Below are 23,823 nucleotides of genomic sequence, written 5' to 3' on the forward strand. Positions count from 1 at the left end.
TATTATATGCATTGTACTTCAGTATTACAATTGTAGCAGTTCATTTCCAATGCTTGAGAAAGAAGACTGTTCAATAAATACTTTTATTGAAAACGCCTGTCTCTCTATTTCTCTGCATCTCTGGTGAAACGAAGCATGCACGATTGACTGAGTAAAATAGTTATCTATTGTTTCCGCGACTCTAGAGATTTGATTTCTTATTCTTGAGAAACAAAGTTGTCATGTTTATGCGGTTGTCAGAAACTAATCCCTTCTCGTGAATTCGAGAGTTTCTAGTGACCTCTGTTTAAGTTTAATATATACGGTAGAGACCTAGTAGACCTCAGTCCTATGTCTAAACTACAGTATATATTATTCCAATGCGCAGAGCCTATTGGGAATATAGGAACTACACTACAACAAGACTCATGGGCCCACCGTTTGAACCATTACACAATTGTCCTTTACAGTTCCTTTCATGGAAGTTTGCCTTTCTCATTGCAATCACTTCATTAAGGAGAGTTAGTAAGCTTCAGCCATTACTCTTAGAATAACCCTTCTTTCAGCTTCATAAAGATAGGGTAGTTTTTCGTACCAACCCAAAATTCATCCCTAAAGTAGTTTCTGCTTCTCATCTTAACCAATCAGTTGAGTTACCGGTGTTCTTTCCTCAACCTGTTTCTGTAGCAGAACGAGCTCTTCACACACATCTGTTTTAAAATATTCTTGTTCGTTTTCAAATTTTGCTATCTCTGGTGTAATCTTTTTGGGATAGATGTGGCAATATTGTAGGCCTTTTGGTGTGCCGCTCTGTTAAAATGATGAAGATATTAACAAGCTACTCTTAACAATCTCCTTAATCAAAACCTCAGTATGAACTTGCATCCAATTTTAACATCTAGCAAGTAAATATCTTCATAACTCATTAAATGTACTCTATAAATGTGCTTGCATGCTGTATAGCTGCTTTGGAAGCCCTTGCTGTTCCATAAAGATTTAATGAATACACTGAAAATAATTGCAGTATAACAAAATTACAACAACTGATTTAGAAGAACTTCATTGGTGCCTTTGGTTTAGTTATTCAAAGTCATCAAGCTTTTTACCTCCAGTGTAAGCAATGCACTTCATTTAATATGTTTAGAAAATGTGTATCTTGAACAAAGTAGAGAATCCTTTGATCAAAGTTTGTACATAGAAGTGCATAAACATTGATATTTGTAGTAAAGAATGTATTTAGTCTATACTCAGTTGACATTTTGTATTCAGCAAATGCTTCTGTACTTTTGGCAAAAGTTTATAACATGGGTATTGTTGAGTTCCCTTGCATTGTAAATCTTTTAGTATTTATTATACACCTGATTTCTTCGACCATATGGAACACATGCGATACATATTATGTATACTCAATTGTCATTCATTTATAAATTGATCTGCTAATCAGTCAAATGTTCTGAAAACTTTTGCATAGAATGTGTTCAGAATTAACAGGGCCTTTCCTTAGCTGGGATGTTAATCAAGGATTGACCTCAAAAGCTTTATTTTTTCAGTGTACTCCAGTACCCTTATCCCAAAACATTTTCACTCCAAATTGCCAATTAGCTGAACAGCCATGTGCTTTTTTTAGCCAGGTCTGGTGGTTTAGTGAACTAATGCTTCCACTTCAGGGGTCTGTGTTCGACCTCATGGTCACAGGTTCAAATCCCGGCAGGTCCACTCAGCCTTTCATCCTTCTGAGGTCAATGAAATGAGTACCAATGAGTTGGGTAACAATAAACATCTGTTATTCAGCGCCAAGATACCTTTGTGTGGACGATCGCTTTACAAATACACCTGTTATGATCTTTGGATTTTTAAGTACTCCTGAGTTATGACCTCTAAAATATCTTGTATCCATCTAATTAATGGATCTAATTTTTCATGTATATTCGCATATCGTTTTTTTAAACCGCTCCATTTTTAGGTCTCGCCTAGGCAGCGTTTAATTTGAGCCTGTGTCACACAATAATGACTGAAATGTACTGCAAAAAAACAGGTAACTAAACACAGCAATACATATATACATGCAAGATCCTTTACCTTATGACTCTGGAGGCCTAATGCAAGCATTTCTCAAACATGCTCAACAATTAAACTGGAAACGTCAGCTAGAGCTAACAGCAACACTACTTTTGCTGTTCTCGTTTGGACGAACTTGGCCTAAGGGCGTTTTAAGTTGCGTTCGGCGAGAACTTTTTTGGCGGGTGCTGTACACAGGACGTTATGCAGTCTGCCCTGATTCACAGGATGGACGAGACAAGTCTCTGTCTTGAACCTTGGGTCCCAGTTCTGTAGTCGGCAGCTCCGGCTGATAAGCCACATCTCTTCTCCCATTGCAGAGTACAAACACACTGAAAATCACCACTAGTGAGAAATAAATACTGCCTAATGCAAATAATCATAACCTGCGGTGGGAGTGCTGTAAGCTTCACACACGAGGTTCCAGCAACCCCTTGTGCATAAATTAGCATGTCTTTGATCTGTTTATAGAGAATGAGTGAGGTGAAGGGCTGCATGGAAGACAGTTTTCTATATTTCAAAGCCCCCTCGGTGTGAAGAGGGGTGTGTCTCGTCTAGCACTCACTGGCCAGGGACAAGGGCCCAGGCCTGCTGCTCAGAGGGCGTCTTTTATGTCTACTGCAGACATTGTTCGAGGCTACACAATGCCTCAGTTCTTAGGTCTTGCTTGACAGCTTAGTTGTGTGTTACTATTATTACAATATTTTTTAACCCGTTCCGTGCTGGTGACGGAACTGCTCCGTCACGAGCCTCGGGTGGGCTGTGCTGGTGACGTAACGGTTCAGTCACGGCCCGCTCGCCGCGCCTGCACGGCGCTGATTTGGCGCCTGCGCGGCACGTTCTATTAAGCGGGCGGGGCTGCGACGGAACCGTTCCGTCACAAGCACAGCCCACCCGAGGCTCGTGACGGAGCGGTTTCGTCACGAGTACGGGAGCACCGTGCGCCCCCCCCTCTTCCCCCTAGCGCTGCGGCAGAATAGCCGCCGCAGCTAAGGTGTTAATAGAATTAAAGAGGGATTCACCTCGAGAAGTATTGTTCCTTCTCTTTCTGTTGGCCCTTAAAGTATCATGGCCCTTGTAAGGTGCATGCTTTGCAGTACACAAAGGGACAATTTTACACCTCAAAAGTACATATAATAATTACACATTAAATTATAGAGTTTTTGCTTTTTATCACTGCTGCAGGCTTTTTAAATATATTATTATGGATTTGAAAAGCAAACTAGACCTATAAGCTTTGGCAATGCATGTTTGTTTAACTGCAAAGTAGAAAGTGCTGTTTTCTGCACTCTAGACCAATTATTCTGTTAGAATGGCAACTGACACTGCTCAAACTGCACCAGAAAAAAATTACTTTTCTCCCGTGAAGTACAATGAAATTTGCACAAAGTAAAAATTACATTTGCACACATCCTAGTGATGCAAAAAAGTGCATTTTTGCATCATTTCGCCATTTCATTATTTTCATCTGTTAGTTCAAACACTGGTGCAAAACTGGCCTTGCTTGCCTGCACCGAACTAGGGTCTCAAATACTGTCCACGATTTTTACAAGCTAAATGTTCCTAGACGAATTTATAAATTATATTAAATCTTTGACATTACCTGTAATAAAGTAGCTTTTTGTCTTTGATTTTTAAATGGATAGCGCGCATCCATGTCCTCGTGCATAAAAGGTCATGTCTCAGAGGAAACACTGAGAAAAAAGTGGTACCCAACACCGTTCTGGAGGGGTGGATCTGTGCCAGATGTTCAGGATAATCCCGGACTATGGATATGTAGACTTTTATATCATATAAATATATATTTCAATTATTTGTATGTGTACATGCTGTAGATTCGCCCCTGATCGACCAGTGTTGGCATCACTGTTGTACAACATTAGAGGCAATTGCTGTAAGTGTGTGTGTATATATATATATATATATATATATATATATATATATATATATATGTATATGTATTCGAAAATAAGACTTTCCTCCTTCGTAGGAAATAATCATCCAGCCCTCCCAGATGGGTTGAGTCACTCGTTTTTTTAAATTGTAAATGACAAACATCAACGCGTTTCAGCAGTCTCAGCTGCCTTGTTCACGATGCCAGAGCGCCATAATTTTTTCCTTAAAATACTCACTTTCACTAAGCAAGAACATTGAGTAAGGACTACAAGGATTTGACCACGTTAGCCTGCACGCCTATTTTCTGTTAAATCGGCGGCCATATTAGAACTTGCAAGGTGCATATACAAATGTCAATTACATGGATAGTTCCATTTATTATAGTTATTCCTGAAAACAAAAGCATGGAATTTTCTTTCATGGTTTTTCAAACCCAACTCGTACTTTGCCCAGGCAGGGTGCTATGTCGACTTGGCCGTTTTTCATCCCACAAGGGCATGCAAGCTGCAAGTACAGTGGCATGGTCCTAGTGTGTAGGGTCTCAGGTGACCCGCTTCACCTCCCAGGCTCTAGGTACTTTAGGGTACCACTACTAGGGACTTTAGGAGGCAGAAGTACCAATTGAGGATGTGTTTTAGGGAAGAAGTACTGGCACAGGCGACCTGGTTGGTAGGGACCCTGTGCACTACAAACAAAATGAGGCAAAAAGCGGGGGGCTAACCATGTCAATAGAGGCACTTTCTCACAACTTGCTCTGTGTTTGCTCTGTGGTGGCAAGGCCTGAAAAGGATACTTGGTTAAAATGCGTGGCATGATGTTGGGCTCATGCTAGGGATTCCACAATATAGATTTGTGTTTTTGACATACCTTTCGCTAGGGGTTCCATAGCTATGTATATAAGCAGTTAAATTCTCTTATTTCCTAGCCCAAGAACAATGTCTTGGTAGTAACTGTATTTCAAATGTGCATCACTTTAGCAGTAGTTTTTCAAGGGCACAAATTCCTAGTAAGTATGCTTTCAGAATAAATTAGACAAATCAGATTTTGGCCACCTGGGGGAATTTGTTGTGATAAAGGCTATGCAAATACTGATTAGTCTGTTGTACACTTGCATAGCTTGGAGGAAAAAAACCTGACCAAACCTAGAAAACTTTGCCATAGATTGCAATGTTAAGCCAAAGAATGTGTGATTTAATCTACAAATATATAAAACTTTTTTCTTTGTTTATTTTGTAGTTTGCTAGAAGACAGAGTGACACGACTTCATGGTCAGTTACAAAGACATCAGCAGCATCACTTACTCTCGTCTCCGGGATCCGGTTCCTCTGACAGTTCAGTGCTTGATGAACTGTATGAGGATATCCACTGGCTTATCTTAGTTACAGGTGTGTGTATAGTTATATTACCAGTCGCTTGTGCCTTCACAAATAAGAAGATGCTCTGAAGAATGTGTTTTCCAGATAAATGCTTTAAAAGCCTGATTTTTCTAAAATGTATTTTTATAAGTAGTTGCAAATGCTTTTAGCAAAACCTTTTAAACTGCAAACATTACCTATTATTTCCTTTAAAACTGATTGTCTGTACCTGTGCAAAACAAAAAGTATACCTGTGGCTTGTTCCTTGTCAGTGCTATTTAGAGCAAGTTCAAGGCCTTTCTAGTTATGGCCTCTTCTTAAAAACTGCTTATCGACAGGGGTTCCACAGTATAGAACTGGTGATTTTGCCATCTGTTTTTTTTTCCCATTGACCAAATTGCACCCACTCTTTTACATTCTTTGTAGAAGTGCCGGGTTTGTTACTATGAATCCATATTGTTAAACTAACTAGAGGCGAGAGGTTCAAAAGCTCCATTCTTGGTATTATTGCATCATGATGATATGGTCGCACTTTCATCTTAAATGATCAAGACGCCTAATTTAGCTTAGGATGCTTAAAACCCATTTTAGGGAACCAGATATTTTGTTTGTTTTTTTGTAACACATATTTAAAGTTTTCAAGGCAGCACAAATCTATAGTAGTATTGTTTCTATAATTAAGCAAAGTACATTTGCATTTATCCTCTCTATGAACAGGTCATGGTATTGCTTGGCATTCGACGTACAATTAACAGTGTTGATGAAAGGACTGCGATATAAAATATTTGTGACTAGGATTTTTAAAATTTACAACACAAATAGTATTTTGGAGCAGACGCTCAACCCCATCCCTCTCCCACCTAAAAACTAATTTGAAAGGCCCAGTCAGAGTGGTTCACACAGTAGATGTGAATGAGGGCCAAAGGGCTGGGGGATGGGGGGGGGGGGGGGGAGCTTGGGTGTCCGGGGGGGATGGGGGAGAAAAGGAAGGAAATAGAAGTAATTTCCAAATGCTCTCTCAGGCCCCTGTATAACCATCTAACTAAATGCTCCCCTTGGCCCATTATGTGTAGTGCTTGCAACAATTGGAATGTAGAGGGCTCACGTTTCTCAACGAGCCAATGCTTGCGGACGAAGTGTAGGATGCTGGCATGGGTCAAAAGTGGTGTATTTGATACATTATAAGTGCGTACGAGCTCAGCGTGATGCATTAAAGCTTTATCATTAAATAAGGAGCCTACAGTTGTGATTTCACCATCTTCCCAAGATGCCAATCCGTGGGCTGATAAAGGTCCTTGCAGTGTTGGCAAGGACCTACAGAGAGGAATGTTCAAGGTATATGGGGTGGGTGTATTGGTGTACCGCAGTGCAACTTTCCAATAGTGGAACGCTACCTAAAGAAGTACAGGGATTTGTTTTGGCCTCCCGGGTTGTGGGGAAAGTAGAGATTGCAGTGTTCCCAGTTGTAATTGTACAGGTGTGTACCCGATTTCGAATAAGTTATGACCAGCAAGCCAATAGGCCAGCCACTGTAATTAACCAACTATACAATACACCTTAAAATCCAGGGCTCCCATATCGCACTTAGTCGTTGCTGTTCAATGAGGATAATCCGGTGGACCCCAATCCCCATATTAAGTTTATCAACAAGGAATTTAACGTCTTGAATACCCATGCTGAAACCCCCACCGGGAGGTTGACAAAGTAATATAGGAGCCTCAGTAGCATCACCATTTTACCTATTGCAAGACGTCCTGCCATAGACAATGGTAATTTAGTCCGAAAGGCCACTGGTGATTTAAGAGAGTTAATTGTACGGATCAGGTGTCCTTCCAATGTGTCGCGGTATTCCTATAGATCTGAATGCCCAGATATTTAAAGGTGATCGGTTTGACCTTAAGGTGCTGTGCCATTGCAGGGTGGGTAGGGTATATGTATCATAAAAGGAGTGTGCTATGGATTTTGAGGCATTTAAATTTGGCCCCAACAGTGAGCCGAAGCGGGCTAGAAGGGTGGCCAGTGGCTGTAGGTCCATCCGCATGTCTTTAAAGTATACCAGCATGTCATCAGCATATAAAGATACTGAATGTGTATTCGGGCAAATTGGTATACCATATGTCCTCATTGCCATGCTGGGGTTCTAGTGCCATTACAAATAGAAGCGGTGATAGGGGACAACCCTGAAGTGTCCCCCGGAATATGCTATATGCCACTTTAGGGAATATTTTAAAGGTGAGACAGAGTGTGGCTTCTCTGTTTAGCTCCCAGAAAGTGAACCATGTCCTTATAGCTGTTCTATGATACTGCAATACCATATACTCTTAAGTGCATTATGAACCTTGCGGTTAAATGCTAACTTTGGTTTGGCTTTATCCAAACATGTCGTGTAAGGTGTCATACGCTTTGGAATACTACCCCCTCGCCAATTCTGGCGACGGGGGTAGCATTCCACCCTTCTAGAGGGAGAAGACATGTTAGTTCTACTGTACCCGGTTAAAGTTAACCAGAGCCCCAGCATCACAAAATGGATGCTGCTGCCACAGACACAAGTCTGACCTCCTGCTGCTGGGAGCCCTTCCAGTCACGGAGGTTTGGACAATAGGTTTCCTGCCTGGGGAGGTGCGAGCACTACCCCTGACAGGAGGATGTGTATTGGGACAGGGAGGGCGGAATAGATTGACACACTGCCTGGAGCACACTAGGTGCTTCATGCATACCCCAGTTCAAACCGATTGCTGGGGCACTCCAGCCCCAGCTCTGGTGCGAAACTGAACAAAGGATAGGGGGTGTAACCACCCCCCCCCCTTTCCTGGTCCCACCCACAGGAGGGACCTAGAAACCAAACCAGCCCCCTTTAGTTGTATAAAGGTAGGAGCTGACCCAGGAGACTTTAGATTAATCCTCTTGAGACGAAACTCTGGACCCTCCGACATTCACCTGAGCTGAAGACTGAAGAATCTCCCTTGTGGCCAAGGAGTGACCACCCTGGGCAACCAGGCCCCATCCAGCAACTCGACGGCTTGCTTTGTCCCCGTTCCCGCCGGAACCCGAGCACAGAGCCCGACAAGACCTCGACTCCCGGACCTCTCTGACCCCACTGCACGACTCCAGCACAGCTGAGCCCCGTGGAAGGCGTCGGAACCCGTGGAACCAGGCAACTTGGAAAGTCTTCAACTTGCTAACAGCGCAGCTCCTGAGGCATCCTCGAAGCTGTGCACTGGGAACTGAGACACCCCGACACCGAGCTCCAACTGCACCGAATATCAGCCTTCCACACTCAACGAGATCTGCGTGGGGCCCTTCTGCTTGTGTTCTGCTTGACGCGTTGTCCGGTTGCTGGCCAGTTGGCTAGTAGCCCTGTGGCGACGATCCTTTTAAAAGTCCATCGCTGGTCTGGTTGCTCCAGACTGGCCCTTGCTTCCCTGAAGGGGTGAAGTACCTCAGACCCTCCTCGTCTGCACCAGAAGCCTTTTGTGTATCCTGCATGGGTTGCCTTTGCTTAGGCTTGTTGGCTCCGATCTTGAAGCCGACCCCTCCATCTGCGAGAACCTTCATTGGACAGCTCCTCTCCAGCACCTGGTCGTCCTCGATGCCTCCTGGTCCGTGTGGCTGCAACGACAAGCTTCACCCCAGCACCTGATTGCTCCTCGACGACGTCTGGTTCCTTCCTGGTTCCACCCGGTCACTGGCTAGTGACCTAGACTCTGTCCCCTCTGCTTTCAGGTCTTCTTCAACTCGGATCCACCCTTGGATCCACCCGGACATCTACCTCCTGGTCGCCTGCAGCATCTTCTTCACAGGCTCCATATACTTGAACGGCGAAACCCGACACAGCTTCACACCTATGCACCCGCTTCCTGTGGGTGAGGTAACGGGAGTACTTCGGTGCTCTCAAGGGTATTGACTATCCAAGTGTCTAGGTTTTTAGTTGTTTCCTTCTAGCTAGACCGGAAGTGTCCTAAAACTTCATTACTTACCTTTTTATGTTCCCATTGACTTTCTATTGACTCACGCGTGAGTGTACTGACACTGCACCCGCTGCCTGTGGGCCTCCTACTCCTAACCTAAGGGTCCGATAGTGTAGCCCCAGCGATGCCCTAGGCCTTCTCCTTTCCCAAGTCGTGGTTCTTATACCACTTACTTAGTATGTGGTTTTACGCACCCCTAGGACCTAACTGTAAATTGTGCTATTTAAAGTATTTTTAAGTATAACTTGTTAAGTGCTTTTGCCTCTGACCTCATAAAGAGTTCAGAGGAGTGTGTTAGTAAATAAATACATATATATTTTATATATATCCTGTGTTGTGTCCTTTCATTTGGTATTCAAGGGGTTACATATGGTAAAACAGCTGGCTTTACACGCCCTCAAGAGTCTTTTAGCCTAAGACTGTTCTGTCCACGCTACCTCTAGGATAGCTAGTCTATAAGGTTGACCTTACAACCATCACCATAAGGGCTGTTTGGACTGGTGCAAGGTGTTCACTAGAATAGTGAACATCATATACCAGACCTACTTCTCACAGCTATCCCCAGATAAGGAACCAGAAAGGGGAACTGCCCTAACCGGAAAAAAGCAAATTAGCAAGCCACCCCTCCCCCAGCTTTCTGGACCCTTGCGATTGTCACTTTTCTCTGTCCTGACAATCTTGGGAGACTTCTGGGAGCATACCAATTAAAGGCGACCCTAAGATAACCTGAGCCCTTTTGAAGAGTCTTGTGAACCAGTCATAAGGTTTTAAAATTCACTTGCTTTCTTACTGGCAACCAATGAAGAGTCCTCCTGTCTTCCCTCACTGGGATGGGTTTAGGCAGCCCTTGGACCAGCCGGTAAGCAGCATTTTGGATGATGAAGCTTATTTAGTGAGTATGGATTGGCGTTTAAATAGAGGACATTACAGTAGTCATGGTAAGATGTAATGAGTGCTGTGACCACATATAAGCTCCTCTGGGAGAAGACAGAGAGTATTCTTCAAGGACCTAAGGGTCCAAAAACAAGAACTCACGGTTTTTATTGACCTTGGAATTAAATGTCAAGGAATTATCAAAGATCACCCCCGAACCGTGAGAGCACCACAGGATTCTGACCACCAACGGTCAGTCCAGATCAAATTTTCTGACACAAAAACCACAATCTCATTTTTCCCCCGGGTCCTCTTAAGGCAGTTCTTGCTAATCCAAATACTGACTTCCGCCATACAAGACCTGAACCTGAGGGGGGGGATGACATTTGCCTCCTTCCAGCACTGGGTGAACACGACTGACTAGGATATGAGCATAAACTTTCTCCAAGGTTCTGCAGTCGGCTCAGAGGTTTATTGCAGTACCTTGGGCAGACCTAGGTCATCCGGCGATCCTGACGTGATTTGCCCTTGTAGGGTTTTAATTTTAACTGCTGTTATGGGAGAGAATCTAGCTCGCCAACTGCTAGTAGGCTGTCCATTACCTTCTACATAGGAAGCCGCTGGCGTCCCAGTGGGCTCCTGAAATTCGGCATAAAACTTCATAATCTTTTCTCTAAAGAACTCAGCCACCTCATCACAAAAATTTGAGAATTCTCCAGGGCTAATTGTGTTGGGAGGTGGGGGAGGGTGGGGGAAGGGGGGGGAGGGGGCGGGTGTCAGGGGAGACGTGAGATTGCGAACTGTCTTGAATAGTTTGTTTGGAGTATTAATAGCAGATCTTATGCTCAGCGAGAAGTAGGAAGATTTAGCCTCAAAAATAGCGCTTTCATATTTTCTATTTAGATCTTTGTGTTTGTTCTTTTCTTCCAAATTCACTGCCATTTTCCATCTCCATTCCTGCCGATGACATTGTCTTTCGAGGTCTTTAAGTGTTTCTGAAAGTTCCTGAATTTCCTCCTGTATTGGTATATTTGTTCTAATAGGAGCCAGTTCTCTAAGGCCGACCACAGACAATTATTAAAGCTCTCAGCTAACCATCCCAAGCCACTTAAGTCGCTTACTTGAAATTTGGCATGGGCTTCAGGCAGTTGCTTTTCCAAGTTTTTACCCCAATTTCTGCATCAGAAAGAGTTACTCTGTGTACTCTTCTCCGCTATCTCCCCATGAACTCTAAACCACATCATGTGATGATTTCACCAACATAACTGAAGAAAATCATTTACTTCCAGTGCATCAGCTTACTTGGCAATATTTTAGTAGGGGAAAGTGTGAGATTCAAAAAACAATAATCGGGAGAATGTATTTTCCCCCATTAACCCTGAGGCAATTTCGTGGGCAAAATAATGAAGGTTTTTTTACTTGAAAAATCTGGAGTCCCCGTCTAAATCTGGTATATTGGCAAGTATGCATCTGAGTTGATAAAGATTCCATCCAGCTGTATGGGTGATGGCAGACACCTGTTGGGACAAGGCAAAGCTGTGCATAATATCCAAACAATTCCTGGTGTCCTAATCTCCTTTCTCTTCTTAAAGAAGACTGAAACCCCCTAGAATAGTGAAATGACCACAGGAGCTGAATGTTCCCAGTTTACAATTAACTGTTTATAGGGCCATGAGGGCGATAAACCAGCAACCCTGACCGAGTCTGAATGTGATTGGCTTTAATTTTAAAATACCCCACCTCGATTCCCTCAATGGCAGAAGTGTTGACCGGCTATAGAGTGCAGTGCAGCCAGTCTCTGAAGATGATGGCCAGTCCCCCACCTCTCCGGGGACTTCTATCTAGCCTTGCTAAAGCATAACCCAGAGGAGCAGCCTCTACTAATTTGGGACTTGAATCCTTATTCGCCCAGGTTTTTTAAATGAACAAAGAATCTAACTGAACAGTGGTAATCAGCTTGCTAATTTCAATTCTATATTTTATCACAGAGCGGATCTTAATCAAGGCACACTGTAATATATCCTTCTCCCCATTCTCCCCTCTGTTCACATTTTCCCTGTTATCAAGACTAGGTTCTAAAGTAACCTCCGGGCTCCTCATAGACCAGTGGCAATGCGAGACACACCACCATCCCACATTACTGGGGGCCATAATGTCATTCTGCTTAGAGCTCAGTAGGGCTAGCCTTTGGTAAATCAAGCGTTCCTTAGCTGTATCGAAACAGGCAGCATCCCTGGCACTGTCCAGACGGGTTTGCTTTCGGCCACCTTCGGTGCACCAGTGCCAATCCCACTGCAGGTGTCAGTGCATCAACATGTTTATATGCTGAAGGGATGCATATTTAATTTGCGCTAGAGGGCTAACCCACAGATGTGATGGCACATCCAAAATGGCCAAAAAAACAGTAAAATTGGCGCTACCAAGCCCTTAAAACCACTGTGACCCTCCCAAAAGAAAATTAAACAGTGTTTGGCTGTAAAATTTTGGTAAGAAGATGTTTTCTTCCTCCAGTTTTGGACTGCGGTCGGTAAACACTGCATGTCTGTTGGGCCGTTATTCCCACTCTGTGTGGGATACGGTGGCCCAAGTGCTGCCTAAGTGCCCAGAGGAGGCCCGTGCTCTGTGCTCTCCCGTGCAGTCGCCGAAGGGAAAGACGCAGCGAAGTTTACCATCTGCTGTGGGCTGGATACCGCTGACTCACTTGGCGGGACGATTGACACGTCAGTAGCACTTCGGCACTATACCTGGTTGTGTTCAACTGGTTTTTACAGGGATGTCCAAGCCACACTTATGGACATGCCCTTTGATGGCAGTCACATTTTTGGCGAAAAGAGGACAATGCGCTAGAGCCCTTTAAGGACTCTCTGGCTAAGGCCAGTTCCTTGGGCCTCTCCACCACCTGTCCTGAGCAGTCTGCCTTTCATGGCTACGGAAGAGGTGCCCCACTATGTCCCGCCCAGAGCCACAGTCCAGCGCAGGCTGTTCATCCTCAGCGCGGCCGGGGACATGGGAACCACCGGCATCTTTTGGGGGCCAGCGAGTGGGCCAGTCCACCACAGCCCCCTCTGCATCAGCCTCCAAACCCTACTAGTCCGACCTTCCAGGGCCACCAAACGCCAGTGGGCGGCAGGATCCGCCATCACCTCCCGCATTGGCGCACCATCACGTCGGACAGGTGGGGTCTGCATATAGTCCAAAGGGGCTAATCCCTCCCCTTCGAGACTACCCCTCCCTCCATGCCACCTCAGTACCATCGCATGTCGGAGGATCACCTGGCCCTTCTCCAACAGGAAGTTTCGGCCATCTTGGCCAAGGGGGCCATCGGGTGCGTTTCTGCCCCAGAAGTAGGTTGTGGTTGCTATTTCCACTACTTTCTGGTGTGCAAGAAGGACAAAGGCCTGCGTCTTAGCTTGGATCTCAGGAACGTCAACCACTTCCTCTGGAAGGAGAAGTTCAAAATCTTGGCGCTCGCTCAGGTCTTGTCTGCCCTCGACCCTGGAGACTGGTTGGTAGCGTTGGACTTGCAGGACGCTTATTTTCACATTCCCGTCCTGTTGACCTGTTGGCCCACCGGCACTAACTGCGGTTCACCATAGGACACAAGCACTTTTAGTTTAACGTGCTACCCTTTGGCCTTACCAGCGCCCCTCGGGTGTTCACAAAAGTGATGGCGGTGGTCGTAGCTCATCTGCGCAGATCAGGGTTTCCAGTCGTCCCCTAGGTGGACGACTGGTTATTGAAGGTGGGCTCACCCTAGGCAGTTGTCTCCCACCCCCAGACTACAGCCGACCTGCATTTGGTACTACAACAAACATGGCAGGGTGGGGTCGTGGACCCTACATCAGGAGGCCCTGCGCCTATGGTCATGGCTGGAACATCAGGACATATCCCTGGTGGTCCAACACCTGGTAGGTTCACTGAACGCCAGGGCAGACAAACTCAGCCTCAGGTGCATGATGGATCACAAATTAAGTGGGGAGAGATTAGGTTAGATCTTTTCGCCAGCGTAGAGACCCCGCAATGTTAGCAGTTCTGCATGTTGGTATTTCCAAGGCGGCACTTTTCCTCGCGAGTGGAGTTGCGTTCCTCTATACGCCTTTCTGCCTATACCATTTCTGCTCAGAGGGCTGAAGAAGATCAAGCGCGACTGGGCCCAAGTCATTCTTGTGGCTCCGGATTGCGCACGAAGAGTCTGGTATCCCGAGCTGCTCAACATGGCCATCATCCTCCGATCCGACTGCTAGTTTGGGAGGATCTTCTGTCACAGCAGCAGGGGACGGTCCTCCACCCGAAACTGTCCATCCTCAACCTTTTTGCGTGGAGATTGAGTTAAATAAAGAAAGTTTTCTTCTCGAAAGAAAGTTTTCTTCTCGAAGGGATATTCATAGACATCGAAAGTACAGCAAGATGAGGCAAGAAAGTCATAGGGAATGAAAGTTAAAATAGTACACTCAAAAACACCCAAGGCAGTTGACGTTATTTGACATGCCTCATAAAGTTTGTGATGTAATTTTGGCAGCCAGGCGTCCCTCCACTAAGACGGTATACTCCTGCAGATGGGACACATTTGTGGCATGGTGCACAGCAAAGGCTGTGGATCCCCTTTCTGCCCCTCTTTCTGAGGTTCTCTTGTTCCTACTTTCTTTGACCCAGCAGTGTTCTGCTCTGGGCGCTCTTAAGGGCTGCCTCTTGGCAATTTCAGCCTTCCTTATGCTTCCTCATCCGCCTTCTCTTTTCAAGTCCCTGGTTGTCAATAGATTTCTTAAGTCCGTTACTCATGTTTCCTCCTGTTCCCTTCGTAATGCCTCAGTGGGACTTAAACTTGGTGTTAATCTATCTTATGTGTGCTCCCTTTGAGCCGCTACATAACTGTCCTCTCAGACTCTTGACTCTCAAAACTGCTTTTCTAGTGGCCATCACCTTTGAGCGAAGGGTGAGTGAGCTGCAAGCTTTGTCTTCCAAGCATCCCTTTCTGGTTGTTCATCCGGACAAGGTCGTTCTCAGAACTCGACCTTCCTTTCTTCCAAAGGTGGTCACTTCTTTTCATATTTGCAAACCATCACTTTGCCCACCTTCTTTCTGCCTCTGCATCCTTCAAAAGAGGAAGAGAGGCTCCACCGTCTAGATCCAAAACGTCTGCTCTCCTTTAATTGGATCGCACCAAACCATTCCGGGTGGACGACCAGCTCTTTGTTGGTTATGTCGGAGCTAAGAAAGGTCGGGTTGTTCACAAACGGACCATCTCCGGGGTGGATCATTCTGTGCATCAAAGCCTGTTACTCTTTGGCTAAGAAGGAGCCTCCATTGGAGCTGCGTGCCCATTCTACCAGGGCGACGGCAGCTACTACAGCTTTGGTACAGGGCGTTCCCCTAAATGACATCTGTCAGGCAGCTATGTGGGCATCGCTGCACACGTTTATGAGGCACTACTGCCTAGGCAGCCAAGTCCGGAGAGATGGCTTCTTCTGCTGTTCTGTTCTCCAGGACTTTCTGGTGTGATCTTAGTTCGCAGTCCCACCTCCGGGATTGGTTTTGTTGGGGTATTCATTCTAAGGTAAGGAATCTATAACTGTTTCTTTCAGATGAACAAGTTAGTTACCTTCTGTAACGATATATCTGTAAGAAGCGTAGGTTAGTTATAGATTCCTTACTGCCCCACCAATTCTACCCATTTTGCGAACTAATTTCTAGGGTTCAGGACATCCTTTCAGGGCCCTAGTTTTGTGCACCAGTGGTCAGTGCCTTGCATGGCTCTGTGTTCCTGGCGTGGAAAGTCTGGTACAGAACTGATGTCCGGCCTTTAAGGCGGCATCTAAGTAACTTCTCTTGTAGGGGATTTATTTATATAGTCATTATCATGTGACTAGTCCTGCCCATGTGTGTGGACCCCGGAGCACTTCATTAGATATATTTTCTTAACCTCTTCAGTGCTCATGACCAGGTCAACTCGTCATGGGTTTTACCTGGGCTGTGCTTATGACGAGTTGACCTTGTCATGAACAATGGGAATTGTCATACTGCAGCACCGGACGGGAAAACCCCTTAGCACCCAAGGTGTTACGTAGTCATCTTCTACCTTACTTCAGGGAGGCCTGTATGGACACTTAAGAGATAAAAAGACAATAATGCAGCCTAAGCAACTAGGCTACACTGGCCATTACATCATCCTGAAGTGAAAAAAGATGGCCAGTTTAACTTTAAATGTAGTAATTTACTGAGTTTTACACATAGAAAACTCCTTCACAAAACTCCTTTTTTCCTTATATGATAGAGATGAAAAGGAATGGATAGAGAAGCCCACATAGGCTGCCATTGTTTGTCTGCAAATGGGTACCGTGCCTTGAAGAGTTTCCAGAGACCCCCGGTGTCCCATGAGGCACAGCCAGAGGCTTTTATTTTCAGTTCTTTTTTCCGGCTCCTGCTAGCAGGACCCTTGAGCATTGAGCTCTACCTTTTTTGGTATTTCTTCAAAATTAGTGATTATATTTGAATTTTTGCAGTTTCACTCGACATCTTTGGCCTTTATCTAACTTATGCTGTAGTTTTTTGGCAGAATTTCTGCAGTTTTCTTGTCAAATTGCCATCTCTATTTGACAAGTGCCCTGACTGCAGTAGGAAGAAGGTCAAGTCTGATTCGCACAGAGTCTGTATTCTGTGTTTGCCTGTGTCTCATGTGCCTGGCACCTGTTCCATCTGCAAGACTTTTTCCAGGCGCACCTTGCGTGACCGGGAGAAGGTTCGGCTCCAAGGGATGGAGCAGAGGAGACAGAAGCAGCTGCTTCAGCCTCTGAGGCTTCTTGTCTGACCGGCCATCGTGAGTTTGGAAGCCAGGTAGGCGGGTTTTCACTGTGTGGAGGGCTTTGTGCACGAGGCAGGCAGTTCGGAAACTGGCTCGCAATTCAACTGGGTGCCATTTCAACTCTGAGTGCGGGCGAGATATAGTCATATGTTTTTTACTCCAGTGACCATTCTTACAGCTGCATTAAGAGTTGATCGGAAGGGAGCTAGGTGTGATTTTGCTGTGCCTGTGAGGGTTGCATTCCCGTAGTCTAATCTGGAAAGTACCAGGGATTGAGTTGCTTGTTTGAGGTCGTTGGTCAGGATGAAGGGTTTTATCTTGTTGAGTAGTTTCAGTTTGAGGAAGACGCTCTTTGCAGTGTTCTTGCTGTGTTTGTCCATGCTTAGTTTAAGGTCCAGGGTGATTCCCAGCGATTTGACAGTCGGCCAGGGAGAGATTGTCGTTGAGAGCATCAATTGCTTTTAGCCATTCTGCGACTTGGGGGTTCTCAGTTTTGTTGGAAATTAGAAGGATTTCAGTTTTGTCTTGATTCAATTTCAGATGGTTTAGAGAGAGCCAGTCTTGGACTTCTCTAAGAGTTTTATTGAGTCTCTGGATGTCTACAGTGGAGGAGGTTTCAGGATAGATCTGGGTGTCGTCCGCATAAAGGTGGAAGGGAATGTTAGATCTTTTGAGTATAGTGGTGAGGGGTTCCATGTATATGTTGAAAAGTTGCAGGGAGAGGACTAATCCTTGGGGGACGCCTCTGCTGACAGGGTGATGGTCCGACGAGAATTGTTTGATTTGGACTCTTTGAGAGCTATTCTGGAGAAAGGATCCGAACCAGTGCAAGACCTCCTCTTCAGCCCCTAGCCTTACTTGGAGTACCTTAATGAGTAGTTGATGGTCCACCATATCGAAGGCTACCAAGAGGCCCAGGAGGATTAGTAAGGAGCATTGGTTTGAATTGAGGGACTTGTATATATCATCTATGATATTAAGGATCGCTGTCTGTGCTGCACCCTTTTCTGAAGCCCGATTGGTGAGGGTCCAGGAGGTTGATGTCCCTGTGTTGAGTCATTTGAAGGAGAACGCACTTTTCCATAAATTTGGCCAGGAGAGGGAGATTGGAGACAGGCCTGTAGTTGTTCAAATCATTGGTGTCCAAGCCTGTTTTTTCTGTAAAGGAGTGACTTGGCCAACTTTGAGGCAATCCAGAATGACTCCAGAGCTCAGGGAGCTGTTTATGATCCTGGTCCAGAGCAGTGCTAGGGAGAATTTTAGCTTCTTGGCCAGTTGGGCAGGAATAGGGTCCAAGGTATGTGTGAAGGGTTAAGAGGAGGGGATCAGTTTGACTATCTCTATTTCCGATACGAGGTTGAATGATTTCCACTGTTTGGGCGGGTGATTGGTGGTGTTGCCCTTTGCTCTTTGGGCTCCTATGAACGGGGTTGCGGTTGGTGACCAAGGAGAGCTCAATCTTAGTGATTTTGTTGTTGAAGAAGTTGGCAAAGTTCTCGCTCGGGACATTAGAGGCCTGTGTTGAGGATACCGGGGGCTTGGAAGTTTGTTGCCTGATGAGGGTAACACGCTCTTTGAGATGATCGCCGGTGTAGGATACAGGCGATGCAGGATACAGGCCAATTTCACTCCAATGTTGGCCTTGGCACCATTTGTAGTCAAACGTTTTATCTGTGGACTCATATTTTCGGAAGTCAAAAGCCCTCCGCTAGACAAGTTGTAGAGTTGTGGCTGAATAGAGTTCTACAAGGTTGGAAATGTCCTTTTTGCAGTCATACTCTAACTTTGGTCTTAGCTGAAAAAATTCTGTATGTTAATCGTAACTGTAAAAGTTCCACAACTTCGGGTATGCTTCAGTGCCTTTTCCTTATCTTTCACTTTCAGATTTTAACATTTTACTCCAGGTTTAAATCATCTGGCGGGGGGACAAGACTTTCAAGCTGTGGCCATCTACAACTCCCAAAGGTTGTTTACTTCTTTTTCACGGTCTTACTGGTGCTTCGTATTTGAAAGCAAATAACTTAGTGTAAAACAAAGGGAGAAATGATTGTCACCATGGATGTGTTTTCATCTGTTAGAGTTGGGGCCTTGTACCAGTCCTCCAAAGGAGTAAATTTCAAATTTCAGTTACTTTTTTTCCCTCTAGCTCCAAAAGTCCCTAAAACTTCGAGGTAGCCTTTTTTGTCAGCCATCCATGGATTCACGTAGTACTAAGGTCCCAGTTTTGGTCAGGACCACAGCCAAAAGTTCAGTCACCAGTGGATTTACTGATTTCCTTCCAGGCAGATGTACCTATCTATATCCTTGGTATCGTCCGCACTTTCCCGGTTACAGAAAGTTAAGTTTCACAGGCAGTCCCACCTGTGTGGGCCAATATGCCATTTCCTTGTGGGTCTGCCAGAAGGTAGCTACCTTTGCCCTCAGAAAAGTTTTTCAGGTATAAAGATTCAGCACGATGTCTTTCCAGTCCATCACCAGGCAGAGAAAATTCTTCCAACTAGTGCTCTTGTTGTCTCTTTCTGCCCTCGGAGATACTCCTGAAAAAAGGGCTGAGCAGTACATTTTAAGGAGTACTGTAGCTGTGAATTGTAATTACCACTTAAAAACACCATATAAACGTTCCCACACTTTGCCCAAAAACTCTTTACCAAGTAGTCTCTTCCTACCTATCAAACAATATCCCTCTCCAAGGTCTTCCCCTCCCACGATCTCCATTTACCTTCTCTATGCAAGTAGGAGTATTCTTCAGTGATTCTGCTGATGGCTTCGAAAGTGCCTTGTGCCTTCTTCTCCTTGTATATATTCACCAAAACTACCATGCCTTCCACTCATCTCCCCCATTTTTACACGTTAGGGTCTTGAGCTCATGAGCTACTGTAGCTCTCCAGCTAACTTTGAGTAGCTCACCTGTGTGCAGCCCAGCTTATATTGGTACAGACAAAACCCAGGTCCTTTGACTTTTTCTGGGTCATCCCATTTAAATTAACAGCTTATTAAATTAGCAAGTTTTTGCTTGGTTAGATTATTATACATATAAAAAATTGAAATTATACTGCATTAATAATATTAGTAGCTGTCAATGTGTTTACTTGAACATAAGTAGCTTTCAGTACAGAAAAGGTTTAAGACCTGGTTAGCCTGTGTATCTTATTGCCTCCAATGTCTTTTCCAACAGCTACACAAATGTCTACCACCAGCCTCCCATGTCAGCCTTAAATCAAGCTCTGTCCTCTAATATCATCCTCGCATATCTGACACATGGTCTCTCAGGATTTCCCATGATGCCCACGATCCTGATGTCACCCTCAGATACTCCTCTTGAACCCCAAATGGTTCTAAACATTGTGTGGGATCAAGAATGGAGTGCTTCAGGGGATATTTGTGTTTCAAAGGAAAAATGGTGAGGAGTCTTTCATACTATCAAATATAAGTCATTGTACATATTATTTTGTACTCAAGTGAAAGCTGAGCCTATCTCATCAAATTAACCGGAAGCTGTCAGACTGACAATGAAAATAGCAAAAGGCGAATCACATACTTTTAGAGGATGAGTGGTCACATTTTGTGGCCTTCAGTGTATTCTTTGTGGGTGGCAGGCATCAGTTTCTGTTTGCCACCTCCTGGTCAGCATACCTGAATAATCTGGTCTCACTTGCTTAAACATAAATGAGCTGGGCCAGCACCCACCCTCTGTTATGAACTCATTTTCAGTTATAGTCTCTCATTTTCAGTTATAGTCTCAATGACTGATTAACTCAAAGCACGATTCAAGGGTAAGGCTGATTTTATACCAAGCATGTAAAGTCTGTTCATTTGATCAGCATGTTTTAATGTAAGTTGAAAGCGGTTCCGACTGTTGTCACTGTATTGAATTGACTTTAGGGTGCCATAGTGGCCAGTAAGTAGCTTTTCATTAATCTTGAACGGCACAAGTTTCACTGCATTTTCTTATTCTGTTTTCATTATTTAAAGGCTACCTCTTGGCTGATGATTCTCAGGGAGAGACTCCGCTAATACCTCCAGAAATAATGGAACATTCAATTAATAACTCAACAGAGGTCGATATCAACACAACGCTTCAGGTCTTTGGATCTCCAGGAGAAAAGGCCTCCTCTATTCCAGGATGCAATAGAACTGATTCTGTGATTAGGTAAGAAAATTATGTACTTTGTTAATGTTTTAGAAAGCTGGACTCTGTTTGAACCCAGCAGATGGTATTGAGCTGGTGCGAATTCTTCAGTTGTTTGCTCCACAGATAAACACACAAATGTTCAAATTCCCAGAGTACCAAACTAGACATTCAGTAGGTGAAAGTATGACTTTTAAAAGAAATGATGTTTGCAGATGGGTTACAGACTTTTAACCAAATCAAAGCAACCAGACATGTTTCTGGACCCCTGAGTTGAGAGCCCCCGCTCTCTGGGACCAGAAGCAAAGCATATTGTGGGCAGAGATGTCGCATGTTCTCCCCCAGGATAGACACAATGCTCGAGAGGCGAACGTCAAAGGCCTGCCACCTTTGTAATGTGACCCCCAGCCTCTGCTGCTAGCAGCAGATTGCATTCCCCAGTTCAAACTCCCACTTTGGACGGGAGAACCAACAGGAAAACTTAGTCAGAATAGGAGGTGTGCCCTCTCTCATCAACTCCACCCCTCAGTTGGAGGAGGTGAAATAAAGCTAATTTTTCAGTGCCCACATTTTGAAGATGGTGGGACTTATCCAGTCAGGGCTATGGCTATGCCCCCCTCCCAGAGGAGGGTGGCATAATATTGGGTGTAGACACCACATTTAAGGAACCCATTGGTCCGTACGTGCTACTCCCCTGTAGAACCACTAAATCTAGTATTTAGGTGGCTCCCCCAGACCCTGAAACTAGTTCTTGCCGACCTAAGAAGAAAAAGCACAAAGACGACGCTGTGCAGAGAAGACTGGCGACGCCCACTGACTTGGCCCCAGCCCTACCGGCCTGTCTGCAGCTTCAAATACCCTGCAAAGAGAGCAGCGCCTATCCAGCAGCCAGTGACCTCCACAACCCCTGGTAGGACTGCCTGCCTTTGAAAAAAAATAGAACTCCTGAGGACAGCAGCTCTTTCCACAAAAAATCAACACAAAGGACTCTGAGCCCTCTGGAACCATGATTTCTGACAGATTTGCACTCAATGCCTTTGACCTGTGTCCAGGTGGCGCACCGATCCAGAAAAGGTTCCTCAGTGATCCTGAATCCAAGTCCAGCATTTGCTGACCCCTCCTGGACTCCACAACGTCTTCTGCAGTGTAAATCCAAAGGCTCCTCACGAACGTCTCTGGTAAGAGAAACCCGACATCAAAGGACGCCCCTGCATCCGAAGCCCCTGGGCCTTGAGCTTGACTGACTGTGTCTCTGCGACCTACAGCATCCCAGATTACCTCTGCTGTTGCTGGTGTCCTTTGTGAAGCCTCCGGTTTGATGCCTGCGGTGTGTTTTCAAAACACAGTTTCCCATTCACTTGCATTGGGCACCAGACACCGTATTTACACCATGCACTCCGCCACCCTTGTGCCGCTGATGGCATATGTTAGGTGCTATCTTCTTGCCCACCCCCCTCTGGGATTGCCTAAACCTCCAAAGCTTGAGCCCAGCAGCCGGTTTACATATCTGTAAGCAGTGTCTTCAAGCACCCCTAGTCTCCATTGCTTACCATTGAGCGCGACCTCCAGATTTGACCTCTGTCCCCGGCTACCCCTAATCCGATGGTGGTGCAGTGTTTGTTCTTACCTGAACTTTGCCCACCGACGACCCTGAAACCCGAAGACTGGAATTGTAAGTTGCACACTTACTTGGAAAACTGCATTATTGTTTTCCTTCATAGGTTAACATTGCAAAGACTGAAATTTTACCACTTTTGAAACTAAAAAGCATTTCTATTTAAAAACGTACCACCTTTTTGCGAAGATCTTGGTCTGAAAGAAAAACTTAAGCAAAGCTTATTTTGATCAAATTGATGTGGATCTCCTTTCTAAGTCGTGTTTTTTAAGACAACTGTATAGGAATGTCAAGGCGAGGATACAATATGGTACCAATGGAGAATGTACAGCCCCGTTTTAAATCAAGAAGGGGGTAAGGCAAGGCTGCGTGCTGGCCCCTTTTCTTTTTAATCTCTATATTAATGGCTTAGGCCAAGCATTGTTGAACATGTCAAGACACCCCTTCCACCCCTCAAAATAGAAGGACGACCTATATGAGCTTTATTGTACGCGGACAATGCCATTTTGCTGTCCCGTACACAAGTGGACCTACAAAGAATGTTAAAATAGCTTTTCGTAATTTCTACATGATCTAGGGCCGAGGGTAAACACAACAAAAACTTTTGTTATGAGATGTGGTATTGGCAGCCAAAAGAGTAGAGATATGTTCCTTTGACAAACAAAAAATAGATTTTATAAACCAATTTAGCTATTTGGGCACCTTATTTGATTATAACGCCACAAGGACTCTTGAAGTCCATGCAAGAAAACTGCCTTTTATGAAAATTACTGCTGTCTTACAAAAATGTTCAAAAAGTTTGGCAGGAGGCCTCCATATGAGCTACTACAAATATATAGGGCGAAGTGCATCTCGAAGGCCATGTTTGGTGCAGGGGTATAGTGATATTCTGATTTTCAAGGATTGCAAGTTATTGACAATCTGTTTTTAAAATGTATTTTGGCAGTCCCACCTCTTATGTTTGCCATTCTGAATTGGAGGTCTCATAGTGAACAGATCTCATAAAAGTGGAACCAATCCTACTATGGCATAGGATATGGACATCTGAAGAAACTAATCTTAATAGTGACATTTTTAAGGATATTTTTTTAATTGGAAGGTGCTTTAAGAATCGCATTGCTAAAGTATGTGCAGAATTTTATGCTTGATTT

The 23,823-nt window shown here is 44.8% G+C and overlaps 1 protein-coding gene across 1 annotated transcript in view; it reads left to right on the forward strand.

Moving 5' to 3' along the window:
- Positions 1 to 23,823, forward strand: part of XPO4 (exportin 4) — a 451,711-nt gene that overhangs the window by 298,522 nt on the left and 129,366 nt on the right. Inside the window, exons 12-13 of the mRNA XM_086935208.1 lie at positions 5,170 to 5,318; positions 20,901 to 21,078. Of these exons, the coding sequence (XP_086791334.1) occupies positions 5,170 to 5,318; positions 20,901 to 21,078 (327 nt within the window). The remainder of the gene's footprint in view (positions 1 to 5,169; positions 5,319 to 20,900; positions 21,079 to 23,823) is intronic.

The sequence above is a fragment of the Lissotriton vulgaris genome, chromosome 8, assembly GCF_964263255.1.
Source record: "Lissotriton vulgaris chromosome 8, aLisVul1.2, whole genome shotgun sequence".
Classification (NCBI taxonomy): domain Eukaryota; kingdom Metazoa; phylum Chordata; class Amphibia; order Caudata; family Salamandridae; genus Lissotriton; species Lissotriton vulgaris.